The sequence below is a fragment of the Sphaeramia orbicularis genome, chromosome 19, assembly GCF_902148855.1.
Source record: "Sphaeramia orbicularis chromosome 19, fSphaOr1.1, whole genome shotgun sequence".
Taxonomy (NCBI): domain Eukaryota; kingdom Metazoa; phylum Chordata; class Actinopteri; order Kurtiformes; family Apogonidae; genus Sphaeramia; species Sphaeramia orbicularis.
Genome location: NC_043975.1, coordinates 10014301 through 10035793, shown reverse-complemented (window position 1 = coordinate 10035793; position 21493 = coordinate 10014301). Strand labels below are relative to the sequence as shown.

Here is a 21493-nt window from a genome sequence, read left to right as displayed (position 1 = left end):
AGCCTCTGAGATATATTATAATAGAAATATAAAACTACAGAAAAAGGACATTTAAAGTACAAGTAAGTTTATGCAGTAAAAGTACAGTCATTACCATATTTTTTGCAGGCAGTGACACAAAGGGATTATTTTGTTACATGTAATTTATTTGTCATTAAAATATATAGAACAGAATAGAATAGAATAGAATAGAATAGAATAGAATAGAATAGAATAGAATAGAATAGAATAGAATAGAATAGAATAGAATAGAATAGAATAGAATATCCTCCTGACACCCAGTAAGTAAACATTTTTGCCATTTTCCATTAAATAATTGCCTTAATTGGAAACAGCATGATGCAACAGTTTTTTCAGATACATTTATTATTATTATTTTTTTATTTTTTTTTTTTTAATATAATGTCCTTTTCAGTGGACATTATGTATTTTTTTATTTTATTTTAAAGTAAAGCTGTGAAACTCTTGTCCACTACAGAGGAGAATAGAATAGAATAGAATAGAATAGAATAGAATAGAATAGAATAGAATAGAATAGAATAGAATAGAATAGAATAGAATAGAATAGAATAGAATAGAATGCCTGTATTGTCACTATACACATATACAATGAGATTTAAAAAGCGACTGCTGTCAGTGCAAACGTATGCATAAAATAAAAAAAAGATGCATTTCAATAATAAACAAGAAAAGCACTCGGAGAGCGCAGACCTTCATTTTTCTTCATTTTGTTTCATATTCATTTTTGTTCCCTTTGTTCAATATTTTCTTCATTTTTGGTCATATTTTTTTAATATTTTCTTCATTTTTCTTCATTTTGTTCATTATTTTGTTCATTTTTCTTCATTTTTTTTATTATATTCATTTTTCTTCATTTTGTTCAAAATTTATATTTCCTTCATTTTTGCGCATTTTGTTCAATGTTTTCTTCATTTGTGTTTATTTAATTTTAGAAAATCTTCATTTTTGTGGATTTTGTTCATTATTTACTTCATTTGTGTTCATTTAATTTTTACATTTTCTTCATTTTTGTGGATTTTGTTCATTATTTTCTTCATTTGTGTTCATTTAATTTCTGTATTTTCTTCATTTTTGTGCATTTTCTTCATTATTTTCTTCATTTGTGTTCATTTAATTTTGTATTTTCTTCATTTTTGAGCATTTTGTTTATTATTTCCTTCATTTATGTTCATGTAATTTTTGTATTTTCGTCATTTTTGTGCATATTGTTCATTTTTTTCCTTCATTTGTGTTCATTCTGATGATGTGAGCCCACTCCTCCTTCTAATTAGACCAACCCCCCCGCCCCATCACCACCAAAATTGAATCATTTCCTCCTTGTGCCAGTATTAACATTTCCTGAAAATTTCCTGAAAATCTGTCCATAACTTTTTGAGTTATCTTGCTAACAACAAACAAACACGCACACACAAAGCAAAATCACAATACCTTCTGGTGGAGGTAATAAATGAATCCTGAGATAAAATAGTTAAAATAAGTTATATATACAGTTCAAAGTATTAAAAATTGCACAGTATATACTGTGGTCAGAATATGATACTGGACAGAAGTAGTAAATACTGATTGCTTCTAATTATTTTTTTGTAAGAACTTAGGTGGCAAAGTTCCCTAAAACACAACTTGTGTCACTTCTTAAACTAAAATAAAAATATATTCTAGCACCAACTTACAGGAAATAACAAATTCTACTGCTTATGTTGTTTGAAAATGTAAGAATTATGTAAAAATATATGATTGTATTTGACTGCAGTTGTTTCACATGCACTATCTGCCTCTACAGACGGTGTGTTCTCGTAGCTGTCATTAAATGGAAATATCATGTCCTGCCGACATGGATTCAGATGGAAAATGACTTTAATCTGCTTACCAGTGTATGTATAAATGCACGGGAAAACACCGCTTATGTAACAAATCCTCTTGAGCGTTAGTGCTAAAAAATGAGAGAACGTCTCAGCGGTCGTCTTGGACTCGTCTTTAATCCACATCATACGTCATTTCATAACAATACAAGACAATGAACCTGTAGAAAGAAATAAAAAAAAAAAAAAAAAAAGATTTTATACAACAGAGGATTAATTTTTTGCCGTCATCTAGACCAGATCTCTTATTTTACTTTCATAACACACAATCCACTCAGTTACATGATAGTAAAGAAATATGAACATTATGTACAATTTACTATTTACACTTATATCTTAAAAGTGCTTGTTTCTGTTTTTAATATAAAACATTAAGAAAAAGGGATGCAAAGAAATGTCAAATGCATTTCAGAGCTGCAACTACATGCACATTACTGGTCAAAAGTTTCAGAATACCAAGAATTTTCTCCCTTTTTATCATAATTTAAACAGATTATATCCAATAAATCACCTTAAACACTATAGAGATAAACTGCAGGTTAACTAACACATGTTCTGCAGCAACAGAAGGAAATTAAGCCTCGAAAGCAGATTTTTAACAACTACAAAAGTCCCTGCTTATTTATAGAGGCACTCTGAAAGTGTTTGTAAACCGTGTGAAAGGATATAATTAACAAAACAGTTGTTCTACGCTGTTAAGTAAAGAGAAGAGTGTAAATTATAACAAAAAGGAAGAAAATGCTAGTTATCTAAAACATTTGACCAGTAATATTTGGGTCAATCTGTCCACAACCACAAAAAAAAAGCATTTAAATGTATACATCTTCGATGTTTACTGAGATCCTTCTACTATTTATTAAAATAATATCTGACGTAACAGTAAACTTCCCTCTCATTTGATAATTTTAGCTAGTTTTTAACCTGTTGTTGGCAGTTTTACACACATAAAAACATGTTCTGCAGTAAAACCCAAAGAGTTGACCATTTTAGATGATAAAGCTAAAACAGGCATGGTTATGAACACCTAAAAAAGGGATAAAATAGGTGTTTTGTAGCGAAGTTCATCAGTTTTCGTACAGATTTTCAGGTTTTGGACACATTTACTTTAAAACTCAGGATGCAACAAACAGAAAGAGGATGTAGGTAGATGTTCAGACCAAAAACATAGAGCTGAGGTTAAAATCAGTCTGATCATGGAGTCAAACTTACACTGCTGTGGTACTGAAATTAAAATTCAGGACGCTATCTTAAATATATATACATAAATCTTCAGGATTTAAAAAGAAAATGGAAAATAAATGAATGTCACTTTCAATACAAACCAAAAATATCATCTGAGAAACAATGGGGAATATTACAAGTCATTTCAGTATCATATTAATTATTTGACATTTTGGGGAGTTAGTTTTATAGCAATACCCAGAATACAAAACCTCCTATCTGAAAAAATCACTTTTTTCAGGAAACAAAAAAAAAACCATTTAGTTTTATTATAGTATGGTCTTTGTTAAAGATACCCAAGCATATTCTACGGTTCTCAGACTCTCTTTCTATATTATGTGTCAACAATACATACTAGGTATACTAGGTTTAATGTGAAAACTCAAAATCTAAAAAATTTGCAGATAGGAGGTTTTGTTTTTTGGCCATCGACAGACATGTAGCTAACAAATTAAATGATTATTAACCCTATAACTCCAAACGTATCATATTTGATACATTAGTTTTGAAGCCCTCTACATGATCAGTGTGACATTTTTTTCTTGAAAAGCCTGATGTATACAATTAGATACATGCAATACACAGATAATCCACCAGGGGGGAGGGATTCATTCACCAGAGGCCTTTCCAGTGACACTACAAGACTATCATTAATGACGAAGGAGGAAGAACTTTGGCAATTTTGAAAAGGAATTACCAATTTGTTAAACATGTTTGTGTTATATTATGTTTTTGTTTGTTCAAAAATAATAACATTTGAGCATTGAGACCCGATGTATCAAATATGATACAAAATTGAAACTTATACATGGAAATTGATATTCGAAAGAAAAAATTGGGGATTTCGGAGGGACCAATAAAGGCTCCAGTTTCAAAGAACTGGAATTTTTACAGGGTTAAATAATCAAGACATTTTAGTTTAGTTTTAGTCATTTTAGTTCAGGGGCCATATTTAGCCCAATTTGATCTCAAGTGGGCCAGACCAGTAAAATAATGACTTAATAACCTATAAATAATGACAAATCCAACTTTTTCATTTGTTTTAGTACAAAAAAAAAACCCCAATTAAATGATGAAAATATTTACAGTTTGCAAAAAGATGTGAATAACCTGATAAAACAGAAGCTTCATTTGAAAAATTAGTGCAATTTTAACAATTTTATGCCTCCACTTATTATTTATGCATGTACATTACACATAATGTTACATAAACATTTGGTAACAGGCAGAATATTGTTAAAATTGCACATTTCGGGTTGTTCATCTTTGTTTTATTTATGTATTTATTTGTATTTTATTGTGAAAAAATTGTTTTATAAATGTAAATATTTGCACAGTGTAATGTTATTTTTTTCACTTAAATTTTTTCCACATAATTTTTCACAAAGAAAAATTGTAGTTGTCATTATTTATGGGTTATTGTGTTGTTATTTTTACTGGAGATCACATTGGTCTGTATGTGGAACCTGAACCAAAATGATTTTTAACAACCTGGACTGTTAAATGGTAAATATTTGCACTTTCATCCCGTGGGCTGGAATGGAACCTTTGGCGGGTCAGATTTGGCCCCTGGGCCGCATGTTTGACACCTGTGATCTATACTAACTACTGTCTTTGTGGTTATTCTATATGTAATCGAAGGATCTAAACATCAACATATTGTCACCTTCTTAAAATACTTGCTTAAGTAATTTTTTGCTAAAATGCCCAAATTTTCAGATACTCAATTTCTGGTTAAGTTTTTTTGTGTTTCCTTAAAAATCTGCCAAAAAACAAAACAAAACAAAAAAAACAAGATTTAGGCAGTTATCTTAGGAAGGTGATAATGTGTAAATGCTTTTTAAGTTTGCTTGTTGGACAGTAGTTCATATCAGTAAACTATAAACACAGAAAATAAATTCTTCCTATAATAAGGAGGAAAGGCATCTCCAGTTTAAGCTTGGGATTAATCTGAGTATTTACAAAAACAGCTGTACATTTTCCTGTTATTTACACTTATACACATCTATGTCCACTTTTACATTCAGTATAAATGAGCTGCGCTGCCTCCTTTACACTTGTCCTCAGATTTCCGCCTCTTTTTCGGTCTTTCTTCCGAGTCCCTGCACAGGCCTTCGTCGCTGGCGGCCTGGAGGCTATCGAAGGTTCCCTGCCTCTCGGACCCCTGCAGGTTCTCCCCCTGCCGTCGGCGTTTCCTCCACAGATCTGTGCAGCGTTCTATGCAGCTGAAGCGGGCCTCGGTGGTGCAGGCGTACATACCGGCCGGAACCGCCAGCACCATCGCGCACACGATGACTATAATGTGAATAAGCCTCTCCCTTTGCTCAAGCTCACTGATGTCACTTCCTGTCATGAACACGATGCACTGGCCTTCTCGAGGCGGCTGGTTCTTCAGCGTCACGCACACCTCGTATTTGGTAACGGGAAGCAGGTCGCTGACGGAGTAGCTGTTGATGCCGGGGCCGATGTAGATCATGTCTTTCTTGGGGGAGTCGTATTTACCGAAGTGGATGGTGAACCAGGTTTCTGCGGGGTTGTCCGTTGCGGCGTACCACTCCAGGGTGATACCGTAGACTGTCTGCTTGGCGATGCGGATGTCGATGTAGGGGTTCTCATCGGACGATAGCATCGGGACGGGAGGAGGAAGAGGAGCTGAGGAATTGGAGGTGCTGATGTTCACGACGATGCTCACAGAAGAGTTCCCGATGAAGTTGTTGGCCATGCAGGTGTAGAGTCCTCGGTCTGCGAGATGGAGAGATGGAATCACCAGCTGGGAGGTGAAGGTCTCCTCGTCTATTTGAGTCTCTGTAGCTGCAAAGAAGCAATTGGCAGAATAATATTAACCCTTTCATCTTTCATACATAGTGGTCACTACAGTGGACAGTTATTCTACAGAGGTTCTCTTGTATATTCATGGATGTTGTTTTAGTTCCATATCAGCCAACACAGTGAACCAGTGGTTTCCAACCTTTTTTGTCTCCTGACCCCATTTTAACATCACACATTTCTGGCAACTCCAGACATTCAAAACAAAGACTTTTTTTTTTTTTTTTGCTAAAATGAATTTGTTTTTGATCATGCAATAGTTTGCTGTAATATGTTTCAAATAAACATTAATTTTACACGACATTTAAGTTATATAATGTACATTTTTATTAGTAAGTTCTAATTTTTTAAAATATTTTATCACATCAAGAAGGTCCTGGGTTTGATTCCAACACCAGTCGACAGGGGGGTGGGACCTTTCTGTGTGGAGTTTGCATGTTCTCTCCGGGTACTCCGGCTTCCTGCCACCATCCACAGACATGCACTAATAGCACTGGTCTACAAGGAAAATGCTTCCAGAATAAAAGTAATGAAATTTTACCACATGAGAGTCACTGATAAAGAAAAATCAAGTCAAAAATGCTGGTTGGCTGAACTTTCCAAGATACAGCCTTGGGTCAAAATGTGAAATTCAAGAATTAGCGAGAGAATGGGTTTGACTCAAAAGGAATATTTGTCTCAGAGCTACAAGATCTACTTCAAAACACTGTCTGCACATTAGAATACATTCACTTTACAGGTTCTATTTAGTGGAAGATTTATAAAACTATTATATAAATGTACATAAACTAATATATATGTGTAATAACACTTAATCATATACCTTGAAAACATCAGCAAACCGGCACTTTTGTAATTTATTTTCCAATTAATCTTATTAAAATACGTAACATTTAGCACATTTAATCTCTGAAGCAAATCATTTCTAAAAAATTGTAGACCAGTGTAGGTTAATCGATTAATCTAAATTGCCTATAGGTGTGAATGTGAGAGTGATTGTTTGTCTGTATGTTCAGCCCTGCGATGAACTGGCGAAATGTCCAGGGTGTACCCCGCCTTCGCCCCTATGTAGCTGGGAAAGGCTCCAAGCGACCCCCGTGACCCTAGTGAGGATAAAGCGGGTTCAGATAATGAATGAATGAATGAATGAATTTTATCAATTACTAGAAATTTTAGTCGACCCCATTTGAATTCCAGGTGACCCCACGTGGGGTCTCGACCCTAAGTTTAAAAAACCCTGCATTAACTGCTCCCAATCCCCTGTTTCAGTTGTGTGGTACAGTCTGTTCTTTCTCAAACTGATAAACTCTTGCACCACAAACATCTGAAACCAGTGTTCAAGGGGTTCAACTGAAATGAGGTCGATCATTTTACAGTGAAACTTTCCCACTTTAGTAGTTTTTTTTTTTTTTTTTTTTTTGTATTTTTATTTTTATGAATAACTAGAAATTTCAGGCGACCCCATTTGAATTCCAGGTGACCCCACGTGGGGTCCCGACCCCAAGGTTGAAAAACACTGCAGTGGACGCTTATACACCATCCCATACACTGACACTCTAACCATTACTGTAAGTTTGCTGTTCTAAATAAACCTGATTTGCACTAACATGTTTGAGTGTAAAAAAAAAAAATCCTAATTGTTATTTGACTGTAATTAACTTTTTTTTCCCCTTTTTTAACCCATTAAGACCCAAATATCCACCATCTACCAAAATCATCTACTGATATAAACGGTTTAATCCCTGATGATCGACTAATCCATATCAATAATTGGTGGAAAATACAGTTATTAATCTTTTCGTGGTCATCAAATATGACCCATTTGGACGTTCAGAGGCTCCATAGTTACCGTGGAAACACTGTCATCTTCTACAACATTGATTACCCAGTAAAACCCATGGAGTTGGATCAATGACAGTGGATGGACACACTGGGTTTATGTTTAATTAAGGATATATTTTGCTGAAAAAATAACTTTTTATTCAGTTCCTTGATCACGTAATAGTTTGCTGTAATATTTTTCAAATAAACATTAATTTTACATGACATTTAGGTTATATAATGTAAATTTTTATTAGTAAGTTTTAATTTTTAAAAATATTTTATCAATTACTAGAAATTTTAGGCGACCCCATTTGAATTCCATGCAACCCCACATGGGGTCCCGACCCTAAGTTTAAAAAACACTGCATTAACTAACTGCTCCCAAACCCCTTTTTCAGTTGTGTGGTACAGTCTGTTCTTTCTCAAACTTACAAACTCTTGCACCACAAACATCTGAAACCAGTGTTCAAGGGGTTCAACTGAAATGAGGAGGACACAGGGTCAATCCTTTTACAGTGAAACCTTGCCACTTTAGTAAGTTTTTTTTTTTTTTTTTTTAATCAATTACTAGAAATTTCAGGTGACCACATTTGAATTCCAGGCGACCCCACGTGGGGTTCCAACCCCAAAGTTGAAAATCACTGCTTTAGGGTGTTAATAAGATGTAGGCAGAACAAAAAGAGTGCTGGAGGCAAATATCAGTCTGTGGAGGACAGCAACAGGTCTCCGTTTATTGAAGAGTAATTTATAAAAATAAAAACTTACTAATAAAAAAAAATATGGTGAGTTGAGAGAGACAATCCCAATCCATAAAAGACATGACAAACTGTGAGTCTGAAACTGAAGCACTGTGGTTCTGTTTATCTGTCAAATGTTCATTGTGGTCAGTTTCAGATGCTGCAGCTCTTTCATAATTCATAGTTTGAGTTCTTGTTTGTTCAGTATTAATTGTCAGCCTTGTAAATCACAGCTGGACTGACTGTACATATCCTGAACAAAGAAAACAAAATTATCACTTTGTGCAGTTATCTACACCTGGCTTTTCTGCATCCGTCCATAATAATATACATTATATAGACTAAATGTTGTCTAAAATGTAAGTTTATTTGCAACATAGTGTAGCAAACTATTACATGATCAAAAAAAAAAATAGAAATTTTGGCAAAAGAATGCCTCCGTTTTGAATGACTGGGGTTGCCAGAAATTTGTGATGTTAAAATGGGGTCACGAGCCAAAAAAAGGTTGGGAACCACCACCCTAAAGTTTGGATGTTACACTGCTACTGGGGAAATCTATAAACAAGTAGTGTCAAGCTAAATGTTAACACATTTGCTAAACTTAGCATAAACACATTAGCAGACTCACAAGCAATGCAATTACTGCTACGGTAAAATTGGATTTGTTGTCTATGACATTCAGCCGACACCCACATCCTGCTATTAGCCCTAATATGCTAATAGCAGAGCAACAGTTTATAAATTGGCCACTAGAACACTCATGGAACAGTCCAGATAAAGTAAATGTATCAGAGATTTAAGTTCTTAGCCCTTTGATGCATGAATTATGAAAACCTTAGTCAAGATTTTTTTTCCTGAGTGTTTTTATTCCTCTTTAGGCATGAAAAAAACAATGTCATCGAAATTTTTTATGGACCTGTTTTTTAAGGGATTTCAAAAATGTCTACTCAGCTGGACAGTGTGTGTTTAATTTTTGAAGAAACATGTATTTAACCTCCTAAGACCCTGCTATGGGTTTTCTGTCCATATCTGTGGACAAGAATTTCACAACTTTATACAAAAAAGAAAAAAGAAAACTATCCACCACGAAGGACATTCCATAAAATTTTTAAAAACTGCATCTGAAAAAACTGTTGTATCATGATGTTTCCAATATAGGCACTTCTTTAATTTAAAAAAAAAAAAAAGGCTTGTACTTTGCTGACATTTCCTGGGTCTTAGGAAGTTAAAATGCAATATCAGAAAGTGATATACTGTGTGAAAACTATGATTTTTTTTTTTTTTTTTTTTATGCAGCTAATCTGATGTTTTCTCACATTTTATTATACTCTAATACAAGTTATTACTCACGTCATGGACATTATATTTTTTCAAACTTCTTGTTTAAGAAAACTGTTAATTACCGTTTAGTAACAAATAGCAATTGATTTACTCTCGAAAATGTTACTGTAGATCAGGTTTATCAAGTATTTATCTGTAATTGTATGAGTGGCAGTGTATGAGATGATGCATAAGCGTCCACTATGTTCTCTGATATGCAACTAAAACAACAAAACCCATGAATATACAAGGGAACAGCTGTAGAATAACTGTCCACTGTAGTGACCACTATGCATGAAAGGGTTAAACACATACTATTTCTAGTGAGAAGTTGACACTTTTTGAACAGGAATCAACAGGACTCGTTATTTGTCTTTCGTTAGCATCAGTGGTTTATACCTAATAGTTGTTGGTGTCAGGCTTTGTTTGTAAGACCATGACAGCGGCCATCTTTGTATATCAGACGGATCACTGTTTTGGAACCACAACCAGAGATGTTGTCACGTTTCATCTGCATTAGTCATCTTTCATCTGGCCAATTGCAGTGTTTACCCATCTTCAGCTATGTTTACATCTAGGACAGATGTTGCATCTATTGTTCCTCGTTCTTTTTACAATCAGACTCAGACTCTAAGTTGAAGTCCTACCACATTAAGTGCACTTGCAGCAATAACACTTTAATGGATGGTAGTATAAAAACTATCTTACCGGCAAATCCTCTTATAATCTTCAGACTGTATATCCACTGAATGGTCGGACCTGGCCTGGCCTTGACTAAGCATCTGAGTGTTGCATTTGCTCCGAGGGGTAAAGTGATGTTTGTCTCCGGGGCAGAGGCCACTGGCTTCGTGCACGTTTTTAACAGGATCTCATGGAAAAATTTCCCAGCTTTAGAGGCGGGGCCGGAACACATCAAATAGGAGTTCATAAGTATGATGGGAGGGCTGACCGCTCGGATGAACTCCACAAAGCCTTTGAGGCGGCAGTCGCACATCCAGGGGTTGTCATGGAGAGCCAGAACCACGTTGGACACCAGGCCTTCTTTCCCCCACGTTTTCTCATTTGTCCGATAAAGTGGCCAATTAATGAAGACATCTTTTGATATGACACTGAGCTGATTGAAGGATACATCTAAATAGGTCAGTCCCGCTAGGTATCTCAAAGCGTGTTCTGGCAAGACATCCAGTCGATTGTGTTTCAAGTCTAAAATCTTGAGTGTTGGTGTGTCTTGAAAAACTGTCCACGGGACTGAAGTTAGCTTGTTTCCTTGTAACCTCAACTCGGTCAAGTTGGCCAACCCCTCTAGGCTTTTAATGTGCATCAGCGTGATCTCATTGAAATTCAGCCAGAGGAACTCCAAGGCACTAACTTTAGAGAAAGATCCACGGGGTAGCTCAGTTAGGTGGCAGTTTTCAATTCGGATTTTGGTGAAATCATGTGGGATGTCATCTGGGATTTGTCTCATGGTGGTTGCCATACATTGTAAAGACCTAAAACAGTAGAAGAAGTGAGCAAAAAGACATTACTTACCTACATAGGTGCTAAAATTTAGCATCTCCACTGCTATATGGATCCGTTCAATTAGTGGGTTACAGCATTAAGTGTTGCATTGCCAACTTTAATTCAGGTTTAGAGCCGACTTACTTTCCCAGGTTATCATCTGTGCAGGTGCAGCCGGTCAGACAAGTTGATGATCCAAGAGTGATGAGAGAAAACACCAAAACAGTGTGTAATGTGACACAAAAGGCGTCCATATTCCTGAAGGTGCATTTGAAATAGGCCTGTGAGGGCAGGACATGGCCGTGGACTGCGTGAGACAAAGCCTATTACCTTAATCTTCCTTGACGCAACACTTAAGACACCGAATGACACACAGGAAAGGTGTATTTTTAGCAATGTGCTACTTTGTCCGATTTGCTAAAACACCATGAAAACTCTTCCTTTTGTCAAATATACCAGTTTGTCTCTTTTTTTTGTTACTGTTGTTGATTGGACTGCAGGTCTATTTTCAATTCTGACCCCGAAAAGCATTGCACCAGTCTAATTCAATTTATTTGTTCCCGACAAAGCGGCAGCACTGCCCTGACAACAGGAGGCCCATCTGTATTAAGTGGGCCGGAGCCCATCGAGCTTAGCGACCGCTGAGGGGAGGGCTGAACACAGAGAGACAGATGTCTGGAGAGGACTGTAATCTGACCTCAATAATCTGAACACTGCTTGTCTCTCAGGTTGTGAAAGGCCGAATGAGTTTGTACTGTAAGTGTGAAAACAAACACAGAACACAGACGCCATCTTAACATCGTAATTTTACTTCTTTACCCGCAATAGTTTATCAATACTAATAAAGTGCTTGGTTTTGTTAGTTGTTCGCATTTCATTTTTCATTTTTTATGACTGGGATGTTTTTTTCTTTCTAATGGCAAAGTTTTCTAGACTTACCAAATGTTGTTTTGACAGTTTTTAATGGATAATCAGACAATTTTTTTTCAATTTCTTGCTACATTCCTCTCTTTCCATTTACTGTTATTACGTTGCTATACACTTGTTCAACCACCACTCATTCGTCCATATTCATTGAGTGGAAAGAAGGAGCAAGGTTGTGCTTCTTACCAATCCTTTTTGGGCAAATTTTTTTACTGAATATGTGCAGATATATGTATATTGTAAATAAATGTGCATCCATTTATCTGTTTTCACTTGTAAATACTGTACATGTCTTGTGTTCTTTTTCTTTTTTCTTCTTCTTGTCTTTCTTCTTCACTTTTACATGCTCGAAATACATGATCAATCAGTCGGTCAGTCTAGTTTGAGCTGTTCTGTTTTAAACAAGTGTGAATTTATATAATTTACCCCCAAGAGCACACAATATCTGTATAATAATGTACTTTTGGAGACTCAATCTTACAAAAAATGGATCATGAATTTCTTTAACACTTTGATTTCTATTGCTCCCTTACTTACCCTTAATCTTGAGAGAATATTGGAATCCTAATCACAGCTTCAAGTCATGTTAGCAACATGCTAGTCATAAGCAAAACCTGATGCTAAAATAGACAAACACCACTGATTTTTTTTTTTTTTTTTTTCTCACTCAAAACAGGGCTCTTGAGTCAATACTGAGTCTGTCCAATCTCAGTTTTATATTCTTCTCCATCTAAAGCACATTTAGCCTTCTTAACCTACATTTCTAGTGGCTCTGGAGAGGCAAATATTTATCAACTCCTTTACATGATGTTCAAGAGTGAAGTTACAATCATGACTAAATAACAAGCCTGCAATCTATTTTGGGTCCCAACGTTAATTTGGAGAAGCAGACATTTTCCTAAAAAATAAAAATAAAAATGATGAACTCATTCTTCTAAATCCCTAGTGTACGGTTTTGTTTTCACCCACAGAGACCCTGCCTTGTTCCTGTATTTTCTAGTTCCCTCTTGTTTTACTGTGTTCAGGATGCTTCTTGTGGGCGGTGTCAAGCAGTGTGTTTGGATAAAGCAAAATAAAAACAAAGTCACTCTCCTCATTTCACTACTTTTAGAGGGTGTGCAGTTCTGTCTGAGGCAAAAATCTGGGCGATGGACACACAAAAAGACCCTTCATTCCCTGTTGCCCAAAGTAGGACAAATGTAATATTTCCACACAGAACACTGATTTTAAAGCACACAATTTTATTCATCTCACAAACTCTTGTCTTTAACCCTTTCATGCATGAATTATGAGAACCTTAATCAAATTTTTTTCCTGAGTGTTTTTATTCCTCTTTAGGCATGAAAAAAACAATGCGATTGAAAATGTTCTTCTGAAAAATAAATAAAAATAAATAAATAAAATAAAAATAATAATAAAAAAACAAAACAAAAAAAAAAACATTAAAAACAATAATGAAAAAAAAAAAATTCTTATGAACCTATTTTTCATGAAGTTGCAAAAATGTCCATTCAACTGGACACCATGTGTTTAATTTTTGATGCACAGAAACATGTATTTACTGATAAATTGTGTGAAAACTATGGGGAGGGCTTATGATTCTGGGGGTTTATGCTCAGGAGAGATTTACATAATGTTACCAATTCATGTCAGAAAAGATATGTAGTGTCTTATAACTTTAATAAAGATATGTGGGGAAAAAAAACAAAAAACAAAAAAGAACAAAAAGAACAACAAAATTCATGAATATACAAGAGAACAGCTGTAGAATAGCTGTCCACTGTAGTGACCACTATGCATGAAAGGGTTAATGTAAAAAAAAACAAAAAAAAAAACCAACTTGTCCATACTTTTTAATATAAAAAAATATTTATTTCCATACATTCATCTTACACTTAAACTCATGTCACAAATATATACAGTACATTATAAAATATGCTGAATTTTCGTGTTTTTTTGACCCAACAGCTTACCTGGCACATCAACATCATATACTCATATACAAAATATACTAGTGACTGCTGGTTCATTGTTTCTATAAATACATACTTCGACATATTGTGCAGATATTGAGGAAAAAATACCGGGTTTTAGACAATGAAGGTTAAAATGTTCCTCTGCAAAACCTTTAAAAGTGCAAGACAGGTTTAAAAAAAAAAAAAAGATATTTTTACACATTTACAACACGAGCAAATGAGATAATCTCTGTACATTTTGTATTTCCCTTTTTCTGCAGTTCACCAAATCGGTGGTTTTTATTCCCACAAGGCTGTAAAACAGTTTTGTTGCTGATAAAGCTACCAGTGTCCGTTGAAAAGAGGATCGTTTTTCACTATGTCGTTCTCTGAGCACAGTGGTTTGTTTAGCTATTCACATCACAGGCCGTTAGAAAACAAAGTGCATCCTCTGGAGATCGAGGCATACATTTGGTTTTAGCAGAAGTATTCGTTGGGCGGCCCTTCAGTCCTGGCCGTGGCCTCTGAGTCGACACTGGACCGAGCCGAGAGCAGCCTGTTGGACTCATCGGGGTTTAGCCTCGTCAGGTACTCGCCCTCCATTCCTTTGGTTTTAGCCCCAGGGCCGAGGGTCTCAAACGTGACGTAGGAGTCTTGAATGTCCTTGGGTTGCCTCCCCAGCAGCTTTTGGCAGCGTTTCTTTAGGGCACCGCAGCAGACGATCAGTGTCAGCGGGACAGCGATCACACATGCCACCGTTATCACTACGACATTAATGAGCTTCTGAGTCCCACTTGCGCTGGCCGCCTCGTCTGTTGAGAAGATTACACACTGCTCCTTTTTAGGGATCAGTCCTTTGACGCAAACACAGGCAATGTACTTTGTCTTTGGCACGAGGCCGTCTATGGTGATCCGGTTCTTTCCTGCACCTACATTGATGCGCCGCATGTCTCTTTCGCCAAATATGGCATACAGGACGCTGAATTCTGTGGTGTTTGTAGCAGTGGGGGCTCGCCAGTTTAGCGAGACAGTATGGTCGGTGTCACCAATCACTTTCACCGAACGCACAATCCTTTTTTCCGGCGCTTGCTGTAGTGATGAAGCATTAGCTGCCAAGTTGCTCAAAGCATCCCTCTCCACCTCCACCTGTTTTGAGGAGTCGGAGGAGCTCCCCCGACTTTGAGAAACACCATCAGAGACGCTGTAGCTCTCGATTTCGTACTTCCCAGTTGCTCCTTTACCATTGAGCGGTTCGATGATGGGCTGGGCGGCTGTTGTTGTAGGTGGAGGAACGTATCGGGCGATGAGTTTCTCCTGGTACGCCGCTCTTCCGATGCCACCAGGTTTCTTTCCTCTGCCCCTCTTTGATGTTCCACCTGTTTCCTCAGACCGGAAGGAATCTGTGATCACCAAGGAGATGATGGCGTCCGCAGTGCCCACAAAGTTTGTTGCTTTGCACACATATTTCCCAGAATCGCGGTAGGAAACTGCAGGCACGCTCAGGATCGACCAAATGATGCCCTCTTTTGAGATCTCTTCCTGGACTGAAAGTTAAAAAAATCCAAAGTTAAAAAGATTAACACAAAAGGTTTAATCTGTGTTTGACTTTGACACAAATAGCAACCGTTCTAAACTAAGAGGAACCGGAATAAGTTTGGCACAACTCACCAGTGCCGTTCATTTTCTTCCCATCAGCCCTGCTCCAGGATAACTCAGGGATTGGGACTCCGATTGTACCGCAGCGCAACAGGACGTTGTTTCCCAACGAACTCCGGACACGAGCTACAGCCGTGTGCACTCTAGGACCCTGGCACCTCTGCAGCTCCGCTTCAGTAAAAAGAACCCCCGACAGGCTCTCTGGATCCGCACACTTCAGTCTGGTATCGATTAAAGCCACAGAGGATGATGGAGACTTCTGAAACTGGACCAGGTCATACAACCGGCAGTCGCACAGCCAAGGGTTGTCATGAAGACCTGCGAAAGAAAACACGTTAACATCTTCTTTCATATATTCACCTGCAGTAAAGACTATCTAACAAAGCTAATAAGAGGCTTTAAAAGGGACATGTTCTTGTAAAGTCGGGGTTAAAAAGGGACATGTTTTTGTAAAGTAGGGGTTAAAAGAGGCTTTAAAAGGGAAATAATTCTGTAAGGTAGGGGTTAAAAGAGCTTTAAAAGCGACATTTTTGTAAAGTAGGCGTTAAAAAGGGCTTTAAAAGGGACATGTTTTTGTAAATAGGGGTTAAAAGGATTTTAAAAGTGGCATGTTTTTGTAAAGTAGGGGTTAAAAAAGAGCTTTAAAAGGGACATTTTTGTAAAGTAGGGGTTAAAAAGGGCTTTAAAAGTGACATGTGTTTGTAAAGTAGGGGTTAAAAAGAGCTTTAAAAGTGATATGTGTTTGTAAAGTAGGGGTTAAAAAGAGCTTTAAAAGGGACATTTTTGTAAAGTAGGGGTTAAAAAGGCTTTAAAAGTGACGTGTTTGTAAAGTAGGGGTTAAAAAGAGCTTTAAAAGTGATATGTGTTTGTAAAGTAGGGGTTAAAAAGAGCTTTAGGGACAGATTTTTGTAAAGTAGGGGTTAAAAAGGGCTTTAAAAGTAACATGTTTTTGTAAAGTAGGGGTTTAAAAAGGGTTTTAAAAGGGACATTTTTGTAAAGTAGAGGTTAAAAAAGGGCTTTGAAAGGGACATTTTTGTAAAGTAGGGGTTAAAAAAGGGCTTTGAAAGGGACATTTTTGTAAAGTAGGGGTTAAAAAAGGGCTTTAAAAGGGACATGTTTTGTAAAGTAGGGGTTAAGTTATGCAACAATGTCAAACTAAATTTAGTAATGTACAACTAAAAAGGTTTGCAGTCTATATTTTAGGACTCCTGTAAACACTCAACCATATAAAGTTACTGTAGGTTTAAATCAAATGAGAAAAATGCTAAATCAAAAGATCAAACTGATCGGACAAAATCTTTAGTCAGGCTACACTGGAAAAAATCAAATCAGTCACATTTCTAGTCAAAATATCTCATCACACTTAAAATAAGACATAATCACCTAAAGAGTAACTTTTCAGTGAGATATAAGAACTTATTTTGAAAATCTTATTTCAAGAAATCTTACCAAGATAATTTTCACTTGTTCCACTGGCAGATTTTTTTTTTTTTTTTTTTTTTTGCTTAATTCAAGCAAAAATATCTTGTATTAATTTTTTTTTACATTGGTTTTTAGAGGGGCTTTTTTCCAGTGTACATTTTTCAAAGATGCACTACAAATTATTTGGTTCTTACCAGGATAAAATCAACTTAGATTTAAAAGTGTTGGATAATTTATCTTGTTTAAAGAGTTAAGTGTTCATACATCTGTAGACACGCTTATTTCTTAATTCAAGCGAAATTATCTTGCTGCATGGACAGATAATTTCACTTATTTTGAGCACCTTTTTACTCAGATTTAGCATTTTTATATTCACTTCCTTTTTTGCAGAGTGAAAATAGAGCAAAGAGAAGGTGCAAAAGTCCAGTTTCCTCTCATACTTCTTACATTTTTACTACAATGAAAGTTTACGATTATTATTTTTCTCAGCGATATCAGAAAATCCAATCTGCCGAAGCGTTAAATTCTGAAATACGTCATCATTCTGCCTCAGCCTGAGCTTATTCATGCGCTACTCATGACGAATATACAATAAACTTACAGATTCTGTCGGTACTGTTGAGATAAAATTGGACATGCTTGACTCACTGCATACAAAAACTATAATTAGACTAATCCCCAGTCCAGCTTTAAATCCTTATGTGTCAAAGACCCAGAAGTGGTTGTCATGCTAGGCAGCTTAAGAAAGAAAGAATACACTTCGGTATCTCAAAATGTCACAGCTTGATCCTCACCGAGAATTAGTTTAGACGAGTCCATGTCCTGTGATGGCTTCACACTCAGCCACATGGTGAGAACGTCAGCGGGGATGGTGTTCAGGTTATTGCTGGATAAGTCTAAATAGGTGATATTCTTTATGTACACGGTGGCTTCGGCTGGGATGGTGGCGATCTTGTTGTTGTGTAAATCCAGGAGCCTCAGGTTGGGCATATCCGTCAAAGACTGCCAAGGGAACGAGGTGAGGGCGTTTCCGTCCAGCCTCAGCTCGTCTAGATTGTAAAGCCCCCGAAAACTGTCCACGCTCAGGGTGTTGAGAGAATTGAAAGACATCCACAGAAACTCCAAACTGTTGAGGTAGTGAAAGTTGTCGCTTTGAATCCTTGTGATCGCTGTCTTCTCAATGCGAAGCTTGGAGGTGTCGGATGGGAAATTTGGAGGAACCATGGTGATTTCAGGATCGTTGCAAAGCACACTCCTGAAAAGAAGGAAAAATTACAACATTTATTTATTTATTAGGATCCCCATTAGCCAATGCAGGACATTAGCTACTCTTCCTGGGGTCCTCCCATTCCAAACAGACAAAAACATTACAACACTTGTCAAATCTTAAGAAATTGGTGGTTTATTTTTTCCCCAGAGCCTGAATTTCACTTTTTTGCAACTGCAAAAGCTAAAGGCAAAGGTACTGAGAATATTTCACCAACAAATAGCCTGCCCGAGGAGATAAAGCTTGCGGAATCAGTGTCATCTTTTAAGTCACTTTTTAAAACGCATTTTTATAGACTTGTAAAGTAGGGGTTAAAAAGGGCTTTAAAAGGGTCACGTTTTTGTAAAGTAGAGTTAAAAAGAGCCTTAAAAGAGACATGTTTTTGTAAAGTAGGGGTTAAAAAGGGCTTCAAAAGGGACATGTTTGTAAAGTAGGGGTTAAAAAGGGTTTTAAAAGGGACACGTTTTTGTAAAGTAGAGTTAAAAAGAGCCTTAAAAGAGACACATTTTTGTAAAGTAGGGGTTAAAAAGGGTTTTAAAAGGCACACGTTTTTGTAAAGTAGAGTTAAAAAGAGCCTTAAAAGAGACACGTTTTTGTAAAGTAGGGGTTAAAAAGGGCTTTAAAAGGGACAGTTTTGTAAAGTAGAGTTAAAAAGAGCCTTAAAAGAGACACGTTTTTGTAAAGTAGGGGTTAAAAAGGGCTTTAAAAGGGACAGTTTTGTAAAGTAGGGGTTAAGTTATGCAAGAATGTCAAACTAAATTTAGTAATGTACAGCCAAACAACTTTGCAGTGTATATTTTAGGACTATATTTCATTTATTTATTTATTTAGTTATTTATTTATTTATATATTAGGATCCCCATTAGCCGATGCAGGACATTAGCTACTCTTCCTGGGGTCCTCCCATTCCAAACAGACATACAGTGGTGTGCAAAAATATTAGAACACTTGTCAAATGTTAAGAAACTGTTGGTTGGTTGGTTGGTTGGTTGGTTGGTTGGTTGGTTGGTTGGTTGGTTGGCAAGATAACTCAAAAAGTTATGGATGGATTTTGATGAAATTTTCAGGAAATGTTGATACTGGCACAAGGAACAAATGATTAAATTTTGGTGGTGATCGGAGGGTGGGGTGGGGGGTGGGGGGCTGATCTGCCTGGGTGGAGGTCTGCACTCTTTTCTAGTTTGCCACTGCAAAAGGTAAAGGCAAAGATACTGAGAATATTTCACCAACAAATTTATCAGTCCAGTCCTTTTTTTTTTTTTTTTTTACATTTTACTCTAATATTTAGTGTGCCCCCACCCCCACCCCCCACCCCTTTGCAGCAATCTAAGGAAACTCTGAAATGAGCTTCTGAGAGCATGGAATGACATTGGAGTTGAAACTCTCAGAAAATATATCGACACAATGTCAGAAAGATGAGCTGCTGTGATTATTGCCAAAGGTGGGGTGGGGTGGGGTGGCGTGGGGGCACACTAAATATTAGAGTAAAATGTAAAAAAAATAAATAAATAAAAAAGGACTGGACTGATACATTTGTAGGTGAAATATTCTCAGTACCTTTGCAGACCTTTGCCAAGGCAGATCCAGACCCCGCCCCCCCCACCCCGATCACCACCAAAATATAATCATTTGTTTCTTGTGCCAGTATCAACATTTCCTGGAAATTTCATCAAAATCCGTCCATAACTTTTTCAGTTATGTTGCTAACTAACCAACAAACAAACAAACAAAACCTCTTTAGCGGAGGTAAAAAGTGAAATTCAGTCTCTGGGAACAAATAAAAAACCACCAGTTTCTTAAGATTTGACAAGTTTTCTAATGTTTTTGCACACCACACTGTACAGTATCCATTTACACGCATAAAAACAATGTGATTCACCCTTATATTACTTTCATAAGGACACTCAACCGTCAAACAAAACATTAACAATAATAATAATACTGCAAGATAGAATAAAAAACAGAAAAAACAACCAAAAAAGTAATAATAATATAAAACAAATTATTATTAATAAAAAAATATATATATAATAAAAAAATGTTAGAATAATCAGTTATTAAAGCTGTAGCACAAGGGGGATTTTACATAAGAGCCCAAGTTTCGCATTTATTTTCATTTAGCTTTGAAAAGTACATTTGAAGTAAAACGTAGTAATCTATTGTTCACTAATAAGTAAAGGAGATTAAAGAGCAACTCCAACTTAATCCCTGGAGTGAATCTGGAGTGACTAAAGAAAGGCACAATAAAGATAAAAGTTGCACAAAATCAACATTAAACACTAGAGTTCCCAATAAAAGCTGAAAAATATCAAACATATTTACCTTGCTTTGGATCCATCGCTTAATTTGTGGAAGAAGCAGCTACACTGAGCAGGACATGAGGCGCCCAACACCGGGAGGAAAACTACAGCCAAACAAAAAGCAGCAGTAAGATGCCCACTCATTTTTTCCTTCTACAAGCGTCTAAATACTATGAAACTAAACTACTAATGGGGGGAAGAAAAAAAAAAAGGTGGAGGCTGCTGCTGGTTCTAACAGGACATCCGATGCATGGTGGTGGTGGTGGTGTACAGGCTCACAGCTCCATACTGCTCCGACTGGTCTGAATCCTGAGATAAAAAGGATAGGCAGGGATTAGAGAAGGACTTGGGTTATTTTCATTCACACGATTAGGCTATTGCTTCCCTTCCTGGAAGCTGATAGGCTGGACAGTTTTTACTTTCATTCTCAGTGGAAGAGTCTCCGATAGTGGATGTTAATTATTGACGTTGAAGAAAGATGCTGAATTATACACACAGCTACGTTTTTTTTGTTTGTTTTTGTTTGTTTGTTGTTTTTTTTATTGATTTCCAGTAGACAAACATACATAACACATCAACACATACCACAATAATTGCACAATAAAATGCAAACTAACCTCATTGCACACGCACATACACACACATACACACACACAAAACT

The 21493-nt window shown here is 36.5% G+C and overlaps 2 protein-coding genes across 2 annotated transcripts; both read right to left on the bottom strand.

Annotated features, from left to right (window-relative positions):
- Positions 1-5070: 5070 nt before the first annotated feature.
- Positions 5071-11891, bottom strand: LOC115410184 (leucine-rich repeat, immunoglobulin-like domain and transmembrane domain-containing protein 2). The gene is made up of 3 exons (XM_030121681.1): positions 11453-11891; positions 10517-11298; positions 5071-5912 (listed from the first exon to the last, which is right to left on the bottom strand). The coding sequence occupies exons 1-3, from the start codon at positions 11560-11562 to the stop codon at positions 5125-5127; spliced, it is 1680 nt and encodes a 559-aa protein (XP_029977541.1). The 5' UTR covers positions 11563-11891; the 3' UTR covers positions 5071-5124.
- A 2572-nt stretch (positions 11892-14463) lies between these two features.
- Positions 14464-21139, bottom strand: lrit1b (leucine-rich repeat, immunoglobulin-like and transmembrane domains 1b). Its single transcript, XM_030121679.1, has 4 exons — positions 20855-21139; positions 18060-18520; positions 15856-16161; positions 14464-15731 (listed from the first exon to the last, which is right to left on the bottom strand). The coding sequence occupies exons 1-4, from the start codon at positions 20974-20976 to the stop codon at positions 14665-14667; spliced, it is 1956 nt and encodes a 651-aa protein (XP_029977539.1). The 5' UTR covers positions 20977-21139; the 3' UTR covers positions 14464-14664.
- Positions 21140-21493: the final 354 nt, after the last annotated feature.